We start from the raw sequence: 19,915 nt of genomic DNA, 5'->3' as shown, positions 1-19,915 counted from the left end.
TGTACGGTGTGTATGTGTGCGGCGTGCGTGTGTGTTTTAAAATCTTTCTCGCCAGGCGCGGACTATCTGGGGAAAATCAGAAAACAGTTTGGCTAGAAAAGGCAGGTGAACGACCAGGAGAGAATAAACAGAAAAACCGACACAAATAAAACTTCTTATCACGTTGATGCCTTGCGTGAAATAAACACCGCAAGATAAACAAATCAACAAACAAACAAGTCGCGTAAGGCGAAATAACAACATTTAGTCAAGCTGTCGAACTCACAGAATGAAACTGAACGCACTGCTTTTTTCACCAAGACCACATACTCGTAGTTTCGTCAGTCCACCGCTCGTGGCAACGGCAGTGAAATCGACAAGCCATGCAGAACAGTGCGGTAGTGGTCGCGCTGAGCAGGATAACACGCTGTTCTGTATGTCTATTCTTTTTAGCTTACTGAGTTTGTTTTTAATCCAAACATATCATATCTATATGTTTTTGGTATCAGGGACCGACAAGAAATAAGATGAAATTGTTTTTAAATCGGTTTCGTAAAATTAATTTTAATCATAATTTTCATTTTCAGAGCTTGTTTGTAATCCAAATATAACATATGTATATGTTTTTGGAATCAGAAAATGACGAAGAATAAGATGAAATTGTTTTTGGATCGTTTAATAAAAAAATAATTTTAATTACAAGTTTCCGATTTTTAATGACCAAACTCATTCATTAGTTTTTAAGCCACCAAGCTGAAATGCAATACCAAAGTCCGGCCTTCGTCGAAGATTGCTTTGCCAAAATTTCAATCAATTTGATTAAAAAAATAAGGGTGTGACAGTGCCGCCTCAACTTTTACAAAAAGCCGGATATGACGTCATCAAAGGTATTTATCAAAAAAAAGAAAAAAAACTCTGTTAAATTTCATAAAGATCGGTCCAGTAGTTTAGTCTGAATCGCTCTACACACACACACACACACGCACAGACAGACAGACAGACACACACACATACACCATGACCCTCGTCTCGATTCCCCCTCTATGTTAAAACATTTAGTCAAAACTTGACTAAATGTAAAAAGCAAACCGAAACAGACATGGTCTGTCTTCGAAAGACAAGCTGAGCCGTGAACACTGTTGTTGCAGTGGTTTTATTGATCAATAACTGTCTCAGTTCTGGACCAGACTACGTGACACTTATCAAGTTCGTTCGGCCACCAGAACGGTTCCGGTCGAAACCTCTCCACAATTTTGCAACATAGGTGGAACCCGAGTTGGGCTTGGTTTTTCCCACAAGAGAAAATCTGCAAGTTACGATTGGTTTGTGGCTTATATAAGTTATAATGAGAGCGCTGCTAAAAATGCCAAAATGTGCACTCGATCGCTTGTACTTTTAAAGAAAAGTTAAATATAGAATGACGTCAAGAGCAAGAATGCATAGAAATTATACATGAGCAAGGGAGATCATCCTTTACTCTGTGTGTGTCTCCACCGCCTACATTCCAACGAGTGGAATTTTGAAAGCAGGGAGCACACTAGAGGTAATGGAAGAGGTGGGGGGTGGGGGTAAGAATTAGATCTAGAAAGAACTCTTCACAGAATAGAAATTATACATGAGCAAGGGAGATCAATAGAAATTATACATGAGTTCTTTCTAGATCTAATTCTTACCCCCACCCCCCACCTCTTCCATTACCTCTAGTGTGCTCCCTGCTTTCAAAATTCCACTAGTTCACGATAGACACACACAGAGTAAAGGATGATCTCCCTTGCTCATGTATAATTTCTATGCATTCTCGCTCTTGACGTCATTCTCTCTCTCTCTCTCTCTCTCTCTCTCTCTCTCGAGAGACAGAGAGAATTGAATTGAAATTCATGTATCGAGAGAGATCAATGATATGCCCACCCACAAAACTCGCAGTCACTCACCAACACTCAGTATGAATAAACTTTACAAGACAACGATATGATGTACCTCATTTATTGGTCTTTTTTTTCGTTTGGCAGCATGATAATTGAATATTAACGTATCTTCAAAGTGCTATGCAAATGTTAATCCATATTCACAGAAAATCTTGAAATAAGTAGTAGCGCAGATGAATAAAAATGCACGCACGTTCAACAGAATCAACAATTAACTATCTCAGTGGAGAGACCATCACAAAAATGAAAAACACTCTTCGAGTCAAGTCAAGCTAACAAGCACAGTAACAAAAACAGGGAACGGATACATCAAATCAATTCGCAATATAAAGCGTGTAAACAAAAACAGTTCCTTATGTGTGTATAACAAATATTACACAGTCTAGGTGTCAAATAATGTGCAATATAAAGTGCTAGTAGTAGAGGGTGAGCCAGACAGCAAAAGGAAATGCTGACTTTGAAAGACTCTGGTGGAAGCCCTTGCTTTCTAAGAGATCTTGAGGGCCTGGATGCTCCTCTCCAGTGACTGAAACAGACAAAACAAACAGAAAAACGGTATTATCGACTGCAAGAAGCAAAGAAGCAAAAAAACTAAAAAACAAAAACAACTCGCACACAGATACTGATAGGTCTGAAGTCGAACAGGATGACTTCAGGCACTATTTCCACTGTCAAAACTGTTAATTCTTAACTGCGCTCTCTCTCTCTCTCTCTCTCTCTCTGTCTTGCTTATGCCACAACCCACGTAAAATATAATGTGATTTGATTTGATTTGATCTCTTTCTCTTTCTCTCTCTCTCTCTTTCTCTCTCTCTCTCTCTCTCTCTCTCTCTCTCTCTCTCTCTCTCTCTCTCTCTCTCTCTATCTCGCTTTCTCTCTCTCTTTTTCTCTCTCTATATCTCTCTCTCTCTCTCTCTCTCTCTCTCTCTCTCTCTCTCTCTCTCTTGCTTATGCCACAACCCACGTAAAATATAATGTGATTTGATTTGATTTGATTTAATTTGATCTCTCTCTCTCTGTCTCTGTCTCTCTCTCTCTCTCTCTGTCTCTCTCTCTCTCTCTCTCTCTCTCTCTCTCTCTCTCTCTCTCTCTCTCTCTGTCTCTCTCTGTCTCTCTCTCTCTCTGTCTCTCTGTCTCTGTCTCTCTCTCTCTCTCTCTCTGCAAGAAATGCAACTTCAGTGAAAATGTTTAAGAGACAGTCACGTTCACACATCATTCGTGAATGAAATGTCTTGTTCGATTGTTATTTTGTTAAACATTTTGTACTAATGTTAACGGATGTGTAGCTGATCGGAGCAACTTATTCCCAAATGAAAGGTATAACTATGTCAATGTAATTTTTTGAGTTCTCCTTATGTAATTCCTTAAATGCACATTGTGTTGCATTCTGTACAATGTATTTCTGTATTTTATATGATTGAATTTATATTTGTAATGTGCGTCTGTCTTTATGTGTTGTATAAAGGACAGGTTGGAAGAATAGGCTTTGCCTAAAACCTTTATCCTTTTGTAATAAAGTTCTGAGTCTGAGTCTGAGTCTCTCTCTGTCTTGATTGTGTTCTCACCAAATGTTCCGGCGCAACAAAATCTTCCCTCTCACAGTCTCTTTCTTTTTTTGTGTTCTTAGGTTTAATATTTTGTGCTCAAAACGTTCCGCAACACATTTAATTTTGTAAAGTATGTTCATGTTCACATACAGATCAAGTTATTATATTATTCTTGTTCATATATCATACTAAAAACAGCGTGTTCAGCTCAGTTGCAGATTTAACAAGGATAGGTTATGTGGTTAGGTATAGGCCCAAATATAAAGTCTGTACTTAGCAAAGATCAAGCAGTGAGCCTGTCATACAACCACTTAGCCAGCCCCCCCCCCCTTCCTTTTCAGAGTATGGTCAAGGTTACAACAGTGACCATAAAAAAATGCCTGCCACTGCACACACAGGCTCAAAGCACCTGGAAACTATTCCAGACACCTCTGAATCATTCAGCCGTGAAGGAACTCTCTTTAGGGTCTGTACAATGCCGACAGTAGTGATCACTCATGCTCACTGGGAAGCGCTCTTAACTTCGCTGAACCATGTCGGCTACCCACCTCTGCCATCACATCATTCTCTTTTTATTTTCTCTATGACTACTTAATATTTTACAAGTTTGACATCTTCATTTCCCGACGGACACTAAAGGTGTTGGAGTACATATATATACCATCCAGCAGAAGAAATGCAGCATTTTCTTTTTTTCTTCAAAGACATTTTGGACCAACCAGCAAGGACATTTCTTCTTCTCTTTCTTTAACTGAGTCACTGGGAGGAGTCAACTGCAGTCCTGACATCTCTTGTAAACAAACAAACATTTCTTTCTGACAAAGAGACTTCTTCACAAAGTCAGGACAAAATAGATCGATCTATGTTTGAAAACACTGAGTTTGGAATCTAAGAAAAATAGATGCTGATAAAAATACTCTTCACAATGATTATGCATGCAGTACCCTCAAACAGAAACTCGTGTTTCTTTTGTGAATGAGCATAGTAACCTGATGCAGTCACAGGGGTACTAACGATATAACAAGGCTCCTGAAAGGTGCTTGTTTTATAGGTTTTTTACGGCACACTTATGTTCGTCCAATCTCGTGAAGGACGTTTCAGCAGAGAATTAACACACAACCCTTGGCAGACTAGCCTCCCTTACAAAGTACTTGCGCATGAAAGAGTAAATGGCAAAACAGTCTTGCAGGAATATAAAACATGGATGGATAGAAGTGTAATGACTTTTTTTTAACACACATCCAGAAAGCTGCTTAAAAAACTTTTGATTCAGGTACTCACTTGAACAAATACACCAACAGAAAAGAAAAACATATCAAAGGAGGAGCAACAAACGCAGATTCAAAGAAGCCGAATAATCCAAAAGTCAGTTTTAGTCATTGAGCCTATCAAACATCTAGACAACATGTGATAGAGTGAGTGAATGAGTGAGTGAGTGAGTGATTGTGTGTGTGTGTGCGTGTGTGTGTGTGTGTACATGCTTGCAAGCGCGCAGGAGTGTGTATACATGTGTGTGTGGGTGCATGTATGTATGTGTGTGCGTGCATGAGAGAGAGAGAAAGAGAGAGAGAGAGAGAGAGAGAGAGAGAGAGAAAGAGGGAGAAAGAGAAAGAGAGAGAGAGAGAGAGAGGGGGTGGGGGGGAGTTGGGGTGCTCTTTAGTACACACACACACACACACACACACACACACACACACACACACACACACACACACACACACACACACACACACACACACACACACACACACACACACACACACATATGCAGAGGATCAAACAGAGATTGCAATGTGACACAAGAGTATCGTATGCTTAACAAGCTACTTTGGCCACGGTCCCAACGAGAATGTTTCCTTCCACTGCTGAAGTGGAGACACACACACACACACACACATAAACATATGTACTCACATATAAACAGACATGCACGAAATAACATGATCACTGCATGAGGACAGAAGATAAATGCAGAATAAGAGCTCTTGCCTTGGTAACAGATGATGAAGTTAAGGTTACCATCCACACCTGAGGTGAAGTGGATACATGTGTACATGCATTGGTGTGCGCACACGCTCTGATTCTCTCTCTTTCTTTCAATCCACCCGTGCCTCCCTCTCCCCACCCGCTTGAAATGGAAGGTGGGGTGGGGATACACTAGACCACAAGAGCAGCACATGCCAGCTTACAAGCCACTTACATCAAAGTCCTTGAGGCAGCCGTTGCCATCCGACTTCTGAACTAAACACATGCATGCAGACACACAAACACATGCAGACACACGTGCACGCAGACACACAAACACATGCATGCACACATGCATGCAGACACTCAAACACACGCATGCACACATGCATGCAGACACACAAACACACGCAGTCACATGCATGCAGACACACTCAGTTTCTCTTGGTAAAACAGGTAAGAAGACACAGACACACTCTCTCTCTCTTTCTCTCTCTCTCTCTCTGGATGGGGAGGGAGTGAAACACACACATATACAATCGTCCTCTCTGGAAGGGAAAACACAAAAACAGACAAAAACACACACATTCTCTCTCTCTCTCTCTCTCTCTCTCTCTCTCTCTCTCTCTCTCTCTCTCTCTCTCTCTCTCTCTCTCTCTCTCTCTCTCTCTCTCTCTCTCTCTCCACACTCTCCCACACATACAAACACACAAAAACATTAACAGCATAAGAGAACAATGTAATACAACAGAAAAGTGTAATATGAGGTAAAACGTACACGCTTGCACTGGTCCTTGCTGCCCTCAAACTCGAACACAGACATGCACACACTCTCTTATATTATACACACAAATATAAACACCATAACCGAACGTTGTAATATCATGCAACACTTACGCCAAGGTCCCAGAGGATGATGTTACCATCCACGCCTGCAGTGGCGATACGCTTGCACTTGTCCTTGCTGCCCTCAAACACAGACACCTGCCTGCAAGTGCAAACCAAAACCCTTTGAAGTTAGCGACGTTGGGTGTTTTGCATGTGTCAAAAGACTGAGACAGAAATTATGGCTTGCACATGTCACGATTGTGTGTGTGTGTGTGTGTGTGTGTGTGTGTGTGTGTGTGTGTGTGTGTGTGTGCGTGTGCTACTACACTCATTCACAAAAGAAACACTTGTGACTATTCAAGAAATCAATCCTGCATCCAGGCTGGTGATTGGTATGTGACCAAGTGGAGGGATGGTCTTATCCCATGTAAACGCCTGGCCAAATAGATCTGAGATGGTGAGCTGAATCGCTTCCATGGGAACGACTGTGCCTTCAAAAGTTATACAGTGGAACCCCCCTTTTAAGACCCCCCAATTTAGAACTTCCTCCATTTTAAGACCCTGTTTTCAGACTTTTAGATCATAACCTCTGTCAATTTACCCCCATTTTAAGACCCTGTTGTCAGACTTTCAGTTCATAACCTCTGTAAAATTACCATTTTAAGACTCCCTCCTTTTTAAGACCTGACTTTTCCATATTTTTGGAGGTCTTAAAAGAGGCTTCCACTGTACTTCAAATGTAGAACCAGATTGACTTACGTGATGGTGTTTTGATGCTGTGTCTTCAGCTCAGCAGAGGTGTCTCCAGAGGACGCCTTTTTGTCCAGGTCTTTGAAACGGTTCATGGCACTGAAGAAGAAAAAGACCAATAATTGTGACCTTTGTCCTGTCATTATAATGCCACTGTATCACAGTATTCAACGCAACGACATTTGACTGCTGAGGAGTTTCCAAAGAGACCTAACAATCTCTGAAAAAAAAGTTCATCGCTTCAAAACATTGTGTGGGTGATGATACTACTGAGAAAAGACTACTCTTTTGTAATTCATGTAAACTGGACTTTTTTGACTCCCATCTAAAATTCCTGCCACCTGATAAAAATTCAATGCACCTCTTTGCTGTTCAGGTTCTTTGCTTTTTTTCTTTGGAGATTGTTTTCATTTTGCTGAGAAAAGTTCACTGTGGCAGATTCAACAGCAAATAACACTGTAAACTACATGCTAGCTATCCAGCTTCATTACTTACTACATTAAGGTAAATGTACGCCACATTTTACTTCCCCCAGTAAACTGCAGCTACAAAAAAATGCTTCTTCAAAATAACACTTATTATGGGACTGACACTGACAGCTTTATACTTCTCTGACTCTTTTAATTTTGTTAAATCAAATGACTATGAAACTTCTACATGCCCTTTGGGACAGAAAATGAGAAAGGATGGGATAGGGAGGCAAGCCGGAAAGGGAGGAACCTTGCCTGCAAACAACACTCTGTCAAAATGACAAACAAACAAATGCTTCTTTCTAACACACACATAAACAGCATTAACCACAGACATGCAATCTCGTTCAACCACACGTCGCATCAGTACCAGCCATTAAAATAGCTCTCTAATGATGGGAAAGTTACAAGTTCAGAGTAAGACACAATTAATGCAGTGTGCACCGATGCAACACTATGACTCAGTGTCTTAATTTTTTTTGTACAAAGAATGCATCCCTGGAATCTGACACATTGAAAGTCTCATGGGCGCTGCAACACACAACCCAATTCAACACAGGTTTTTATAAAATATAGGGAGTCTTAACATGGGGGTACATTTACAGGCCTTTTGAAGAGAAAATCTCAACAAACAAACAGTTTTCTGACTGCAGGACACTGCAAAATAATAACATACGATACACCACAGACATTTGTTTGACACAAACAAACAGTAAACAGTACAGAGGGAAGAACTTCAGAATGTGTGATGATGCTGATGCCATGTTGAATAATAACATACGATACACCACAGACATTTGTTTGACACAAACAAACAGTAAACAGTACAGAGGGAAGAACTTCAGAATGTGTGATGATGCTGATGCCATGTTGAATAATAACATACGATACACCACAGACATTTGTTTGACACAAACAAACAGTAAACAGTACAGAGGGAAGAACTTCAGAATGTGTGATGATGCTGATGCCATGTTGAATAATAACATACGATACACCACAGACATTTGTTTGACACAAACAAACAGTAAACAGTACAGAGGGAAGAACTTCAGAATGTGTGATGATGCTGATGCCATGTTGAATAATAACATACGATACACCACAGACATTTGTTTGACACAAACAAACAGTAAACAGTACAGAGGGAAGAACTTCAGAATGTGTGATGATGCTGATGCCATGTTGAATAATAACATACGATACACCACAGACATTTGTTTGACACAAACAAACAGTAAACAGTACAGAGGGAAGAACTTCAGAATGTGTGATGATGCTGATGCCATGTTGAATAATAACATACGATACACCACAGACATTTGTTTGACACAAACAAACAGTAAACAGTACAGAGGGAAGAACTTCAGATTGTGTGATGATGCTGATGCCATGTTGAATAGCTGAGGCTGCAGACAATATTCACAGTGAACGCTTGATGCAAAACATTCATAGCATTAAATCTTGACACCGGAAAGTACAAAATGTTATTACAAACTCTAAACTTCCACTTATTAGTACATGTAATATTATGAGCACTACTTGTGGTAAACATACTGTTGTTAATTATTGTTGTTAATGATGGAAATCTGGGCAGCATCAACAAAACGGGCTACACTCAAGGTTGATCTCTACTTCATGATGACACAGACATTCATGGCGCTCAATAGGCGACTTGCCCTATCGGCCTGCGCCGCCAAATCGCGCGATAAATCTGCGTTAACTTGCGTGGCCTTGCGAGATCTGCCGCAAAATGCGGGCATGTCCGGATAGCTCTGTGAGAGGTTGCGTTTCAATGCAGACGCTTCGCCTTGAAAATTGTGAATTTTCAATGTGAACAGTGTGCTGCAGCAATGATAGCAGCGAGAATAATCCTAACGTTCGTTCAAAGTACCCAAGCATGGCCCGTGCACAAAGGAAAGGCGATCGAGGTTTAAAAAACAAATGTTTTAACACAAGCCAGAGAACACCAGCGCTTGTGAGAGCAAAACGTTTGCCCGCAGGGAAGTGAACCTTCCTTATCTTTCGCACCGGAGAGCTATTCAAGCGGGGTATTGTGCAAGTTGGCTATTGTGCGGACAGCAAACAACCCAGCACTCTGAGGGAGGTCTCCTGTGTAGGTTACCAATAGTATTAGCATACAAAACATCATTCAGTATGCTGCAACCTGAAAGCAGAAACGGGGTTCAACGTCAAACCTACAGTGGGAACATCCTTTCAAGACCCCTCAATTTAAGACTTCCTCCATTTTAAGACCCAGTTTTCTCGGACTTTTTGTTCAAAGTCTCTGTACTGTTGTTCAAAGCCTCTGTACTGTTGTTCAAAGCCTCTGTACTGTAAATTCACCCCCATTTTAAGACTCCCTCATTTTTAAGACCCGGTTTTCTCAGACTTTTTGTTTAAAGCCTCTGTACTGTAAATTTACCTCCATTTTAAGACTCCCTCATTTTTAAGACCTGATTTTCTCACACTTTTTGTTCAAAGCCTCTGTACTGTAAATTCACCCCCATTTTAAGACTCCCTCATTTTTAAGACCTGATTTTCTCAGACTTTTTGTTCAAAGCCTCTGTACTGTAAATTTACCTCCATTTTAAGACTCCCTCATTTTTAAGACCTGATTTTCTCAGACTTTTTGTTCAAAGCCTCTGTACTGTAAATTCACCCCCATTTTAAGACTCCCTCATTTTTAAGACCTGATTTTCTCAGACTTTTTGTTCAAAGCCTCTGTACTGTAAATTCACCCCCATTTTAAGACTCCCTCATTTTTAAGACCCGGTTTTCTCAGACTTTTTGTTCAAAGCCTCTGTACTGTAAATTTACCCCCATTTTAAGACTCCCTCATTAAGACCTGATTTTCTCAGACTTTTTGTTCAAAGCCTCTGTACTGTAAATTCACCCCCATTTTAAGACTCCCTCATTTTTAAGACCTGATTTTCTCAGACTTTTTGTTCAAAGCCTCTGTACTGTAAATTCACCCCCATTTTAAGACTCCCTCATTTTTAAGACCTGATTTTCTCAGACTTTTTGTTCAAAGCCTCTGTACTGTAAATTTACCTCCATTTTAAGACTCCCTCATTTTTAAGACCTGATTTTCTCAGACTTTTTGTTTAAAGCCTATGTACTGTAAATTTACCCCCATTTTAAGACTCCCTCATTAAGACCTGATTTTCTCAGACTTTTTGTTCAAAGCCTCTGTACTGTAAATTCACCCCCATTTTAAGACTCCCTCATTTTTAAGACCTGATTTTCTCAGACTTTTTGTTCAAAGCCTCTGTACTGTAAATTCACCCCCATTTTAAGACTCCCTCCATTTTAAGACCTGATTTTCTCAGACTTTTTGTTCAAAGCCTCTGTACTGTAAATTCACCCCCATTTTAAGACTCCCTCATTAAGACCTGATTTTCTCAGACTTTTTGTTCAAAGCCTCAGTACTGTAAATTCACCTCCATTTTAAGACTCCCTCATTTTTAAGACCTGATTTTCTCAGATTGTTGGAGGTCTTAAAAGGGAGATTACACTGTACTTCAATAAGTTGAATAATGCCACAGTTAGTTTCTAAATGGAGCATCACAGGCTGCTACCAATTCCTCTACAGAAACTTCACACGGTATGATACGGTCTGGCAAAAAGCAACTCTCGGCTTCTGCCACAGCTTGAGTGATTCCTATCATCATCTTCTAAAGGGCGCACTACAAAGAAGGCCTCGTGCTGCACTCAATGACACCTTCAATGCCACAATGACTTGCCAATGCCTTCGTTAAGTTTCTAACGGGAACATTCCATGCTGCGGCTCTTAACTGCTGCAATGGGGTACTGTACAGAATGCGTCATGTCTAAATCAACACCACAATCACTGCAGCAACATCTTTGTTATGGTTCTAAACTTAGAATCACATATTGCTGTTAACAGCTGCAAGGCAGTGGCACACAGCATGCTGCAGTCTGAAGACACAAACTGTAGAATGCCTCCAGTAATTTTCTTCAGGAGCATTAAATAGAATGCCTCATTCTCACTCAAAGTCATGTTGAACTGCACAATCACTTCAGGAATGTCTTTGTTAAGGTTCTAAACTGAGCATCGCATGCTGGACTGTTAAATGCTGCAAGGGACTGGCACACAGCATGCTGCAGTCTGAAATCAAAGGTGATCTCAACTTCATGATGACTTCCATCTCATCCTGCTCCTCCTCCTCCTCCCCCTCACAGCCGTTGTTCTCCGCCTCCACTGAGGCATCCACGCTCACCTGTCTGTTTTTTGGAAAGGTCAACAATTATGTATATCAACTTTTGTTCCTGTTTCCGGTAACAATCACTTTTCTTTCTTCTTTCAATCTAGCACTTAGGTTTACATGACATCTATGTATCGTTTGAAAATTCCCACACTACTCTAAGAGACCACTTTTTTTGCTTAGATATAATACAAGCAAAGACTCTCGCCAATTCTTCTGACGGTTTGCATTAGACAAGACATCTTCATTCCTTGTTGAAATGTTGATACCGTCATCCAATGCTATAAATTACATTCCCGTCTTTCTTCAGTTAAAGAAAAAGTAGTAGCTCCAGAACCTGTCTGGCCCAGGGAACAGCATGGCCCTCGTAGGTTCTGGTTGTAGTAGTTCCCACTCTTGTGGTCATTCCAGAATGACACAGACCAAGCAGTCTGGCACTGCCAAACTTGCTGGCTAACTCAGTATGGAGAGAACTTGGCTCTTACACTGTTGCTGCTAGTCATAAAACGGACAAATACATCACCAGCAAAACAAACCAGAGATTTGATTCTGAAAGTGAAATTCATGAAGCTACTTCTTACCTGATAGTGCCTGCTGCCTTTTCTTGTGGAATGTCCAGTTTGCTGACCAGAGCAAGAGAGCCCTGGCCGGAGTTGTAGGTGAACAGCATGGGGTTGCAGTCATAGCCCTGAAATGATCAGAGAAACAAAATAAAGTGAAACCCCTTTTTCAAACCCCAAATTTAAGACTCCCTCATGTTCAAGACCCTGTTTTATCAGATTTTTGATTAATAACCTTTGCAAATTTACCCCCAATTTATGACTCCCTCCTTTTTAAGACATGATTTTTCTCAGATGTTTGGAGGTATTTAAAGGGTGGGAGGGGGGGGTGGTGTAAACTGCACTGCAGGAGGCTTGCATACCACACCAGTAATGTCTCATACTTATGAAATGCAATAAATAGCTGCACCAATTTTAATTCATAATACACAAAAGTTCACCACGGTTACCTTAAAGCGTTGAGAAAATTAACTCGTTGGAAGAAATTGATCTTTTTATAATTTACAAGAAGTCTAAAAAGGGTCTTTTCTGACAGATTTTCTGGGGCGAAGATCCTAAGACTTTCAAAGCTACAGATATTGTGATGTGACTAGACCAGACACTGCTCATGTCCAGCAAAGCAAAAGTGCTTCAATCAAGACTACTCTCAATGAATGCACTTTTCTGGACCTCTTCATCAAGCATGTAACGTGAACTCCATTTTAACAACTCCCTTTTTTAAGGACTATTCTCTCCAGTTCTGAGAAATCCTGCTTGCCGCCGCGCGCGAAGAGAACATGTTTCCCTCTTTATCTTTACTGCGCTGGCTGCAAAATCCCTCACGATGAGGTGCTTTCAGACAGGCCAGGCACTGGTTGTCACGATCGGGTGACAGAGACCAAGAAAGTGTCACTCAGTGGAGTGCCTGTTCTGGGTCAATGTATGATAGAAAGCGCCTGTGCGTGATATTGGGCTACAGCAGAGTTTGCTGACAGTGCTCAATGAACACGGATGTTTTGTAACGCACGAGTTTCACAGCGGGGGTTTTTGCTGTCACAGGGCTGACGGTTTTTCGCTGACAGCGCGCACGGGATTTTCACGGATTGAGTTTCTCGTGTCTTTTTTCTGCTTGGGAGGCAGAATTGTGTATAGCTGGACTGGTTTGGTGACAAGGTCAGTCACGTGTATTTGGCTAGGTTGTCTGAGAGAGACACAAGCACGGGGCACTTGACACCCAGCGGCAGAAGGGGAAGGATCTAATACACAGTTTCTAGAGTATGATGGTTTTTCACCGAGTATTATATTCGGCACTCTAGGGGAACTTCCACAAGTTATTTCCTCCTCACTGCCACGTATTTTGCTGAGGACAAGTCGTCAACTTTCCTTCGTCGGCGATGGCTTTCGCATAAGGATTCGACAAGGGGTTCTGGAGGTTTTTGGTCACTGTTGACGAACAGAGGCTGTTCCAGGGAGGAGGCGGACTTTGCTTCCATTGAGAGTACAATCATAGGCTTTTGAGGTAATAAATCATTATTTAACGCTGTTGATGAGTCTGTGTTTGTGGAATAATTTACTCTCTGTTGTTCTTTCCAGGTTAGCGCATAATGTACTCTCTATGACGCTAAAATATTAATCTGTATATGGTTTTTGCAGATAGGGAGAGAAGGACGAAAAGTGACTGTTTTGTTGTTGTAAAAAGTCCGTTTTGTGCAGGCCCACGTGCTCGATGAGATATTTAAAGATGACATGTTTTAAGGTGGTGGGTGAGGGGTAGCAGACATGTTTAGTGCACCGATGCTTTCTGTTTGCAGCCTTCGTTTCGTTTCGTGTTCCTGTAACCGCTGCACGGCTGCCTTTGGCGGGACACTGCTAGCTGCAGACGTTGGAGCTGGGACCTGAGGAAGCCACGCTAACCAGCAGACCGGCTAACCAGCGAACCGGCTAACCAGCAGACCGGCTAACCAGCGAACCGGCTAACCTGCATACCGGCTAACCAGCATACCGGCTAACCAGCATACAGAAAGAAAGCTAAGTGCACCATGTCTTACGCACCCCGTTGACCACCGTTGTCTTTTCTTATCCGTGATTACATTGGAGTAGCGACAACGTGGGGTGTTGACACCTGCATGAACTAGAGCTTTTGAACAGAACATTCTCATTTCGACTGTATTTACACGGGTTCAGCGTGTTACGTTAATTTTCTATATACCACTGGCATTTTGTCAGTGACCACGGGTTTTTTACGTGTTGAGAACGTGAAAGGAACATATTTTGAGTGAAGGCTCGAGGGAGGTGGTGAGTTTATACATAAACAGGCGTCTGAAACTTATCCTTTTGTTGACTCTATTTAATTGTATGACTGCGAGAGTGGATCGTGGTGTGGTTAGTTAATTAGTAGTAATTAACCGGTTCATAATCACCTTAAGTGATTTATTGAAACGTGACACACTGGTTGTCCCGGAGGTGTCTCCATGTAATGGGCAGGGGGAAAATGTGTCAGCTTGCAATTGAAGCAAATGCAATATAAGGGGAATAACTCACGGCAGCCACCATGCTGTTCTCAGTAACCCAGGTGATGCCCATGAAAGGTAGGAAACTGTCCTTGACCACCACCAGTCTGAAACAGCAAAAGGAATTGTATACAGTGGAACCCCCCCTTATAAGACCCCTCCAATGTAAGACTCCCTCCAATGTAAGACTCCCTCTTCTTTAAGACCTTGACCTTGTTTTCTCAGATTTTCTGTTCATAACCTATGACAAAATACTAAAATTACCCTCATTTTAAAGACCCGATTTTCTCCTATTTTTTTAGGTCTTAAAAGGGGGGTTCCACTGTTCTGATGATATGTTTGTCTAAATGGTGATGAAAGTGCAATTCCCACGAAAAGGAAGAAGTTGCCTATGTTGATCACAATGAGATTAGTTAGTTAGTTGTTGCTTTTTGGGTCCAGCGGATCACAATGCGATTCTGGTAAAAGGTAGCAAGGACCCTTTCTCAAAAATTCAACACTTCACACTCTGACTCAAAATGTACCATCTATCAAGCCAGACAACTGCTCCAGAAGACCAGGCCAACCCATCAGTGAAGTATTTAACCAAAACAGGGAGAAAAACATAAATGAAAGAAAGAAAGAAAAGAAAGTGAAGAAAGAAAGAAATTTGTAAAAAAATATATTTGACAAAAGAACGAAAGAAAGGGCAAAAAAGGAGGAAAGGAATCAAGGTGACAAAGGGAAGACAAACAGAACAAAAGAATAGGGACAGAATAAAACACACACACAAAAGATTGTAAAAAGAACAAAAGAAAGGGAATAAAACAAAAAATAAAAATAAAAAACAAGCAGACATTGCAATACAAACAGAGCAATAGCGAAAGACACATACCTGTTTCCCTGAGCGGAGTCGGCCACAGAGACGCTGGAGTCGTGACCAACCCAGGCGATCTTTTCTCCACTGGGGGAAAACGATACAGAGTGCACCCAGCCGCCTGCAAAACGTCACAAGCGATTTCATTAGGTTTGTAATCCACTCCCTTCAGCCGAGTTCTAACTTTGCCATCAGATTTACTCATTTAGTAAAGTTACGTGTGATGTTACAGTCACTGAAAATAATGCTTTTGTTTTCAGGAGGAAATTTGTTCAATAGAAATGGTCTTTCTAGGTACTGTAGTGTAACACCTTCTGCTGTCCCCTGGGTTTCTCAATATGGTGAATATTCACCTCATTAAAACAGAGCACCTGCCATGAAAGAACATGCCTGTGTAGTTAAACAAGAAGAGCAAACGCTCGATCGAGTCACTTTCGCAGTTCTGAATATTATATGAGGCATCAGATGGACAGGAAGAAATTGCTATTCACAACACAATGAGTCACGTTCACATAAAATTTGAGCCCGGTCACTTTTATAGTTTCCGAGAAAAGCCCAACGTTAAGTTGTGTGTTGCCGAACAGAAAAGGCTAGTTATCTCCCTTGTTTTTCTGATAACGTTCGTAAAAGGCTACAGATGTAAATACTTTGATGTAAAGAATAATCCTACAAAGTTTCAATCACATCCGATGAACTTTGTCAAAGATATAAAATGTCTAATTTTTCCTTTGACGCTGACCTGTGACCTTGAAAAAGGTCAAAGGTCAACGAAACCATCGTTAAAGTGTAGAGGTCATTGGAGGTCACGACTAAACAAAATATGAGCCCGATCGCTTTGATAGTTTCCGAGAAAAGTCCAACGTTAAGGTGGTGTCTACGGAGGGCCGGCCAGCCGGCCGGCCGGACGGACGACCGGCCGGACGGCCGGCCGGACAGACTAACACTGACCGATTACATAGAGTCACTTTTTCTCAAGTGACTCAAAAAATGGCAGCACATGACACGCAACACTGAGTTGATGCTAAAACAAAACAAATTATCAAACAAACAAACATTAAAACAATCAAGCAAACAAAAATAACTTACCGCCACCATTGCTGAACTCTGCCATGAGCGTGGCAAAGGTCATCTTGGTTCCCCAGCTGTTGGAGCTTGGTTTAGATTCTATCTCCTTGATGTAGCCAGAAAACACTCTGAAATCACAATGTTGTGCACTCATCAGTTAAAAGGTGAAAGCATATTCATAAAATGTTGAGACTTGTTCACCCTAAAATGCTTTTTGAGCCCTTTTCGCCAAAGTTAGACGCATTTGTCAAATCATATGCATAATCCTAAATTGTTTTAATTTGTCAAAATCAGATAACTATCAATCGGATTCAGACCACACAAAGTATCACAGACAAACACATCATGCAGCAGAAGTTGTCCTCGAGATATGAAATAAACATACTGCACTCATCATTTCTTACATCAGTAAACAAAGCTATAGAATTTGGTGGTTCCTTGCTGATGAAACCCCTTTCACATAAACAGTACTCAAACACTATTCCTTCTTCAGGACAGTATTAGTCAAGCATGTAGCCAAAATGTACCTGCACAGAACCCCTCTCTCAAAGTCAAAATCGTTTTGTTTGTATGATTGATTCAATGTTACAACACATCAAAGTTAAGTTCAATGTTGCAATGATCAATCCAATGACTATACAGAAATTCTCTTTCTCTCTCTCTCTGAATTTTTTCTCCATCAAGGATTATGAGACTCACCTCGCCTTAAAGTCAGTGGAGCCGGCAGCAATCAGTACATTGTTAGGGTGCCAGTCAAGGCTGAAATCAACAAACATTCATCTTCTATCAATCTGAGTTCTTCTTCTTCTTCTTCTTCAGCGTTACAGAATTTTCTGGTTACGTGTGAGCTCGTTTGCCCATTTGGGTTCCCCACACTATACTCTGAGAGCATAGTCAGCTCACTCCGCTTTCGTTGAGTAGGCATGCTGGGTATTTTCGTGTTTCCATAACCCACCGAACTCCGACATGGATTACAGGATCTTTTCCGTGCGCACTTGGTCTTGTGCTTGCGTGTACACACGAAGGGGGTTAAGTGACTAGCAGGTCTGCACATAAGTTGACCTGGGAGATCGGAAAAATCTCCACTCTTAATCCATCAGGCTGCAGCGACCGGGATTCGAACTCACGACCTCCCGATTAGGAGGCCGACGTCTTACCACCATGCCACTGCGCCCGTCAATCTGAGTTCAAATGGTTCCCTAATCTAGTAGACTATCTTCCCATTGCTGCTTCATTGTTGCTAACATTAAGTAAATCTTCATTATTTATCTATTCCACTAAGTGGCAAAAAACAAGTGTTCTCTCTTGCCCCCCCCCCCCCCCCCCCCCCCCCCCCCCCCTTGAAAGATAACAGGATACTACTCCTTGTATGCCACACCTAGCTCCAAGTGAAATCTTTTTCCCTTTCTTCAAATGATCATAATTTTATTTATTCTGTACTCAGGGTTCCTGCAGGGCAGAGCTGATACAATTCAATGAGTTTTCAAGGACATTTCCAGGACCAAATAAATGCTTTTCAAGGACATGATTTTCCCCAAATTAATGCAAAGCACCAAGCTTACCTTCAGTTTTTCAAGTCTGCAAACTATTAGTCATTCCGTAGTTGTTTCCCTTGCCAACTTCCGGGAAGGGAAGCAACTACGGGTGACTATAGCTCAGTTGGTAGCGCGCTGGATTTGTATTCAGTTGGCCGCTTTCAGCGCGAGTTCGATCCCAGGTTCGGCGGAAATTTATTTCACAGAGTCAACTTTGTGTGCAGACTCTCTTCGGTGTCCGAACCACCCCCCGTGTATACTACATTGGGTGTGCACGTTAAAGATCCCACGATTGACAAAAGGGTCTTTCCTGGCAAAATTGCTTAGGCACAGTTAATAATTGTCTACCATACCCGTGTGACTTGGAATAAGGCCGTGAAAGGTAAATATGCGCCGACATGGCTGCAATCTACTGGCCGTATAAAATTTCATCTCACACGGCATCACTGCAGAGCGCCTAGAACTGTACCCACGGAATATGCGCGATATAAGCCTCATTGTCAATATAACACTTACCTCGACAGTACTATTCTTGCACATTATCTATTATAGGCCGAAAAAATTGGACAAAACGCTGAGTGGGTACAATTATCTCCCATAACCATGCGCCACCGTGGATCCCAAGCACTGTCCGAGTGCTTCCCCCTTACAGGATGTAGGTGGCGCGTCCTCTTTCTTTTTTCGCGCGTGTCAGACCGGCTGTGTTTCTGCTACGCTCCCGGATTATTTTGGACTAAGAGGCTCCTTTTCTGTGTGGACTATCACCTGTTGGATTATTGTGTGTTATTCCACTTCTGGCTTGAGGCTACGTTGTGTTTCCTTCAACTTGTGCCTCCGTTTTTGTGTGGCGGACTCGGCGTGCCTCCCGTCCTACTTCGTGGTGACCGGTCGTCTGCTTCTCGTTTCGCCGCATTCACTTGAGTATTGACCTAAATTTTCTTTGAATTTTGTTAATTCTCGGTCTTTAAGGGTACGTACAGGGCGAGGTAGGATGTCTCGTCCTGTTTTGGGCTCTGGTTCTACGGAACCAGAGTCTGCCGGGGGCAACCCTTCTCCGGGCGCCCAGCGTCATGTTTTACGCACGGAGAAGGGGATCTTTCGGCGCTCCGACTCTCCCTCCCCAAACGCTTTGCGTTTGCGGCGAGGGAGGGCGGAGAAAGCCTGTTTGAGCAAGCTCAATGCGAGCTTGCTCAAACAGGCTGGGCTTGAGCCTGGGACTTCGGGCGGGGCTGCGCCGTCGAAGGTTCGGGGAAGTTCGAGGGGAAAGAAAAAGCTTCTTTCTCCTTCTCCTTCAGTGGAACAGGCTTCCCCCCCTTCGACGCCGTTGTCCGGCCCTCAGTCTCAGGCTTCAGCTCCTCCCGGTTTCGAGCCTGGGGGGAAGGTTTCCTTCTCCCCCCTGGCTCGAATCCGGGGGCAGGTCGATTCCCAACCCTCTTTGGGGGTTGGTGAATCCGATCTAGGGGCTACTGGAGAGACTCAGGTTTTGACAGCCAACGGCCATACCACGTTGAAAACACCGGTTCTCGTCCGACCACCGAAGTTAAGCAACGTCGGGCCCGGTTAGTACTTGGATGGGTGACCGCCTGGGAACACCGGGTGCAGTTGGCATTAAAATCTTTCTTTTTCCGGTGCCTCTCCTGTGCCCTCCTCGGTTTCCACCGCTGTGGAAGCCAGGAGGGACACGGGTCCTCCTCTGAACTCCCTCGCTGGGTCGTCT

At 42.3% G+C, this 19,915-nt stretch overlaps 1 protein-coding gene and 1 non-coding gene across 2 annotated transcripts in view; one reads left to right on the top strand and one right to left on the bottom strand.

Annotated features, from left to right (window-relative positions):
• Positions 1-1,948: 1,948 nt before the first annotated feature.
• The window catches only part of LOC138960185 (actin-related protein 2/3 complex subunit 1A-like), a 29,013-nt gene continuing 11,046 nt past the window's right edge, over positions 1,949-19,915 (bottom strand). Inside the window, exons 6-13 of the mRNA XM_070331960.1 lie at positions 17,363-17,422; positions 16,685-16,791; positions 15,617-15,719; positions 14,774-14,849; positions 12,275-12,381; positions 7,004-7,093; positions 6,314-6,404; positions 1,949-2,430 (exon numbers count right to left, since the gene is read on the bottom strand). Of these exons, the coding sequence (XP_070188061.1) occupies positions 2,392-2,430; positions 6,314-6,404; positions 7,004-7,093; positions 12,275-12,381; positions 14,774-14,849; positions 15,617-15,719; positions 16,685-16,791; positions 17,363-17,422 (673 nt within the window). The 3' untranslated portion in view covers positions 1,949-2,391. The remainder of the gene's footprint in view (positions 2,431-6,313; positions 6,405-7,003; positions 7,094-12,274; positions 12,382-14,773; positions 14,850-15,616; positions 15,720-16,684; positions 16,792-17,362; positions 17,423-19,915) is intronic.
• LOC138960569 (5S ribosomal RNA) lies at positions 19,688-19,806 on the top strand. Its single transcript, XR_011454044.1, has one exon. It is a non-coding gene; the product is annotated as a 5S ribosomal RNA (ribosomal RNA).

This window comes from Littorina saxatilis, linkage group LG2 (genome assembly GCF_037325665.1).
Source record: "Littorina saxatilis isolate snail1 linkage group LG2, US_GU_Lsax_2.0, whole genome shotgun sequence".
In the NCBI taxonomy this organism is placed as follows: Eukaryota; Metazoa; Mollusca; class Gastropoda; order Littorinimorpha; family Littorinidae; genus Littorina; species Littorina saxatilis.
Note: the sequence above shows the minus strand (reverse complement) of the source record. Positions and strands in the feature narration are given on the sequence as shown.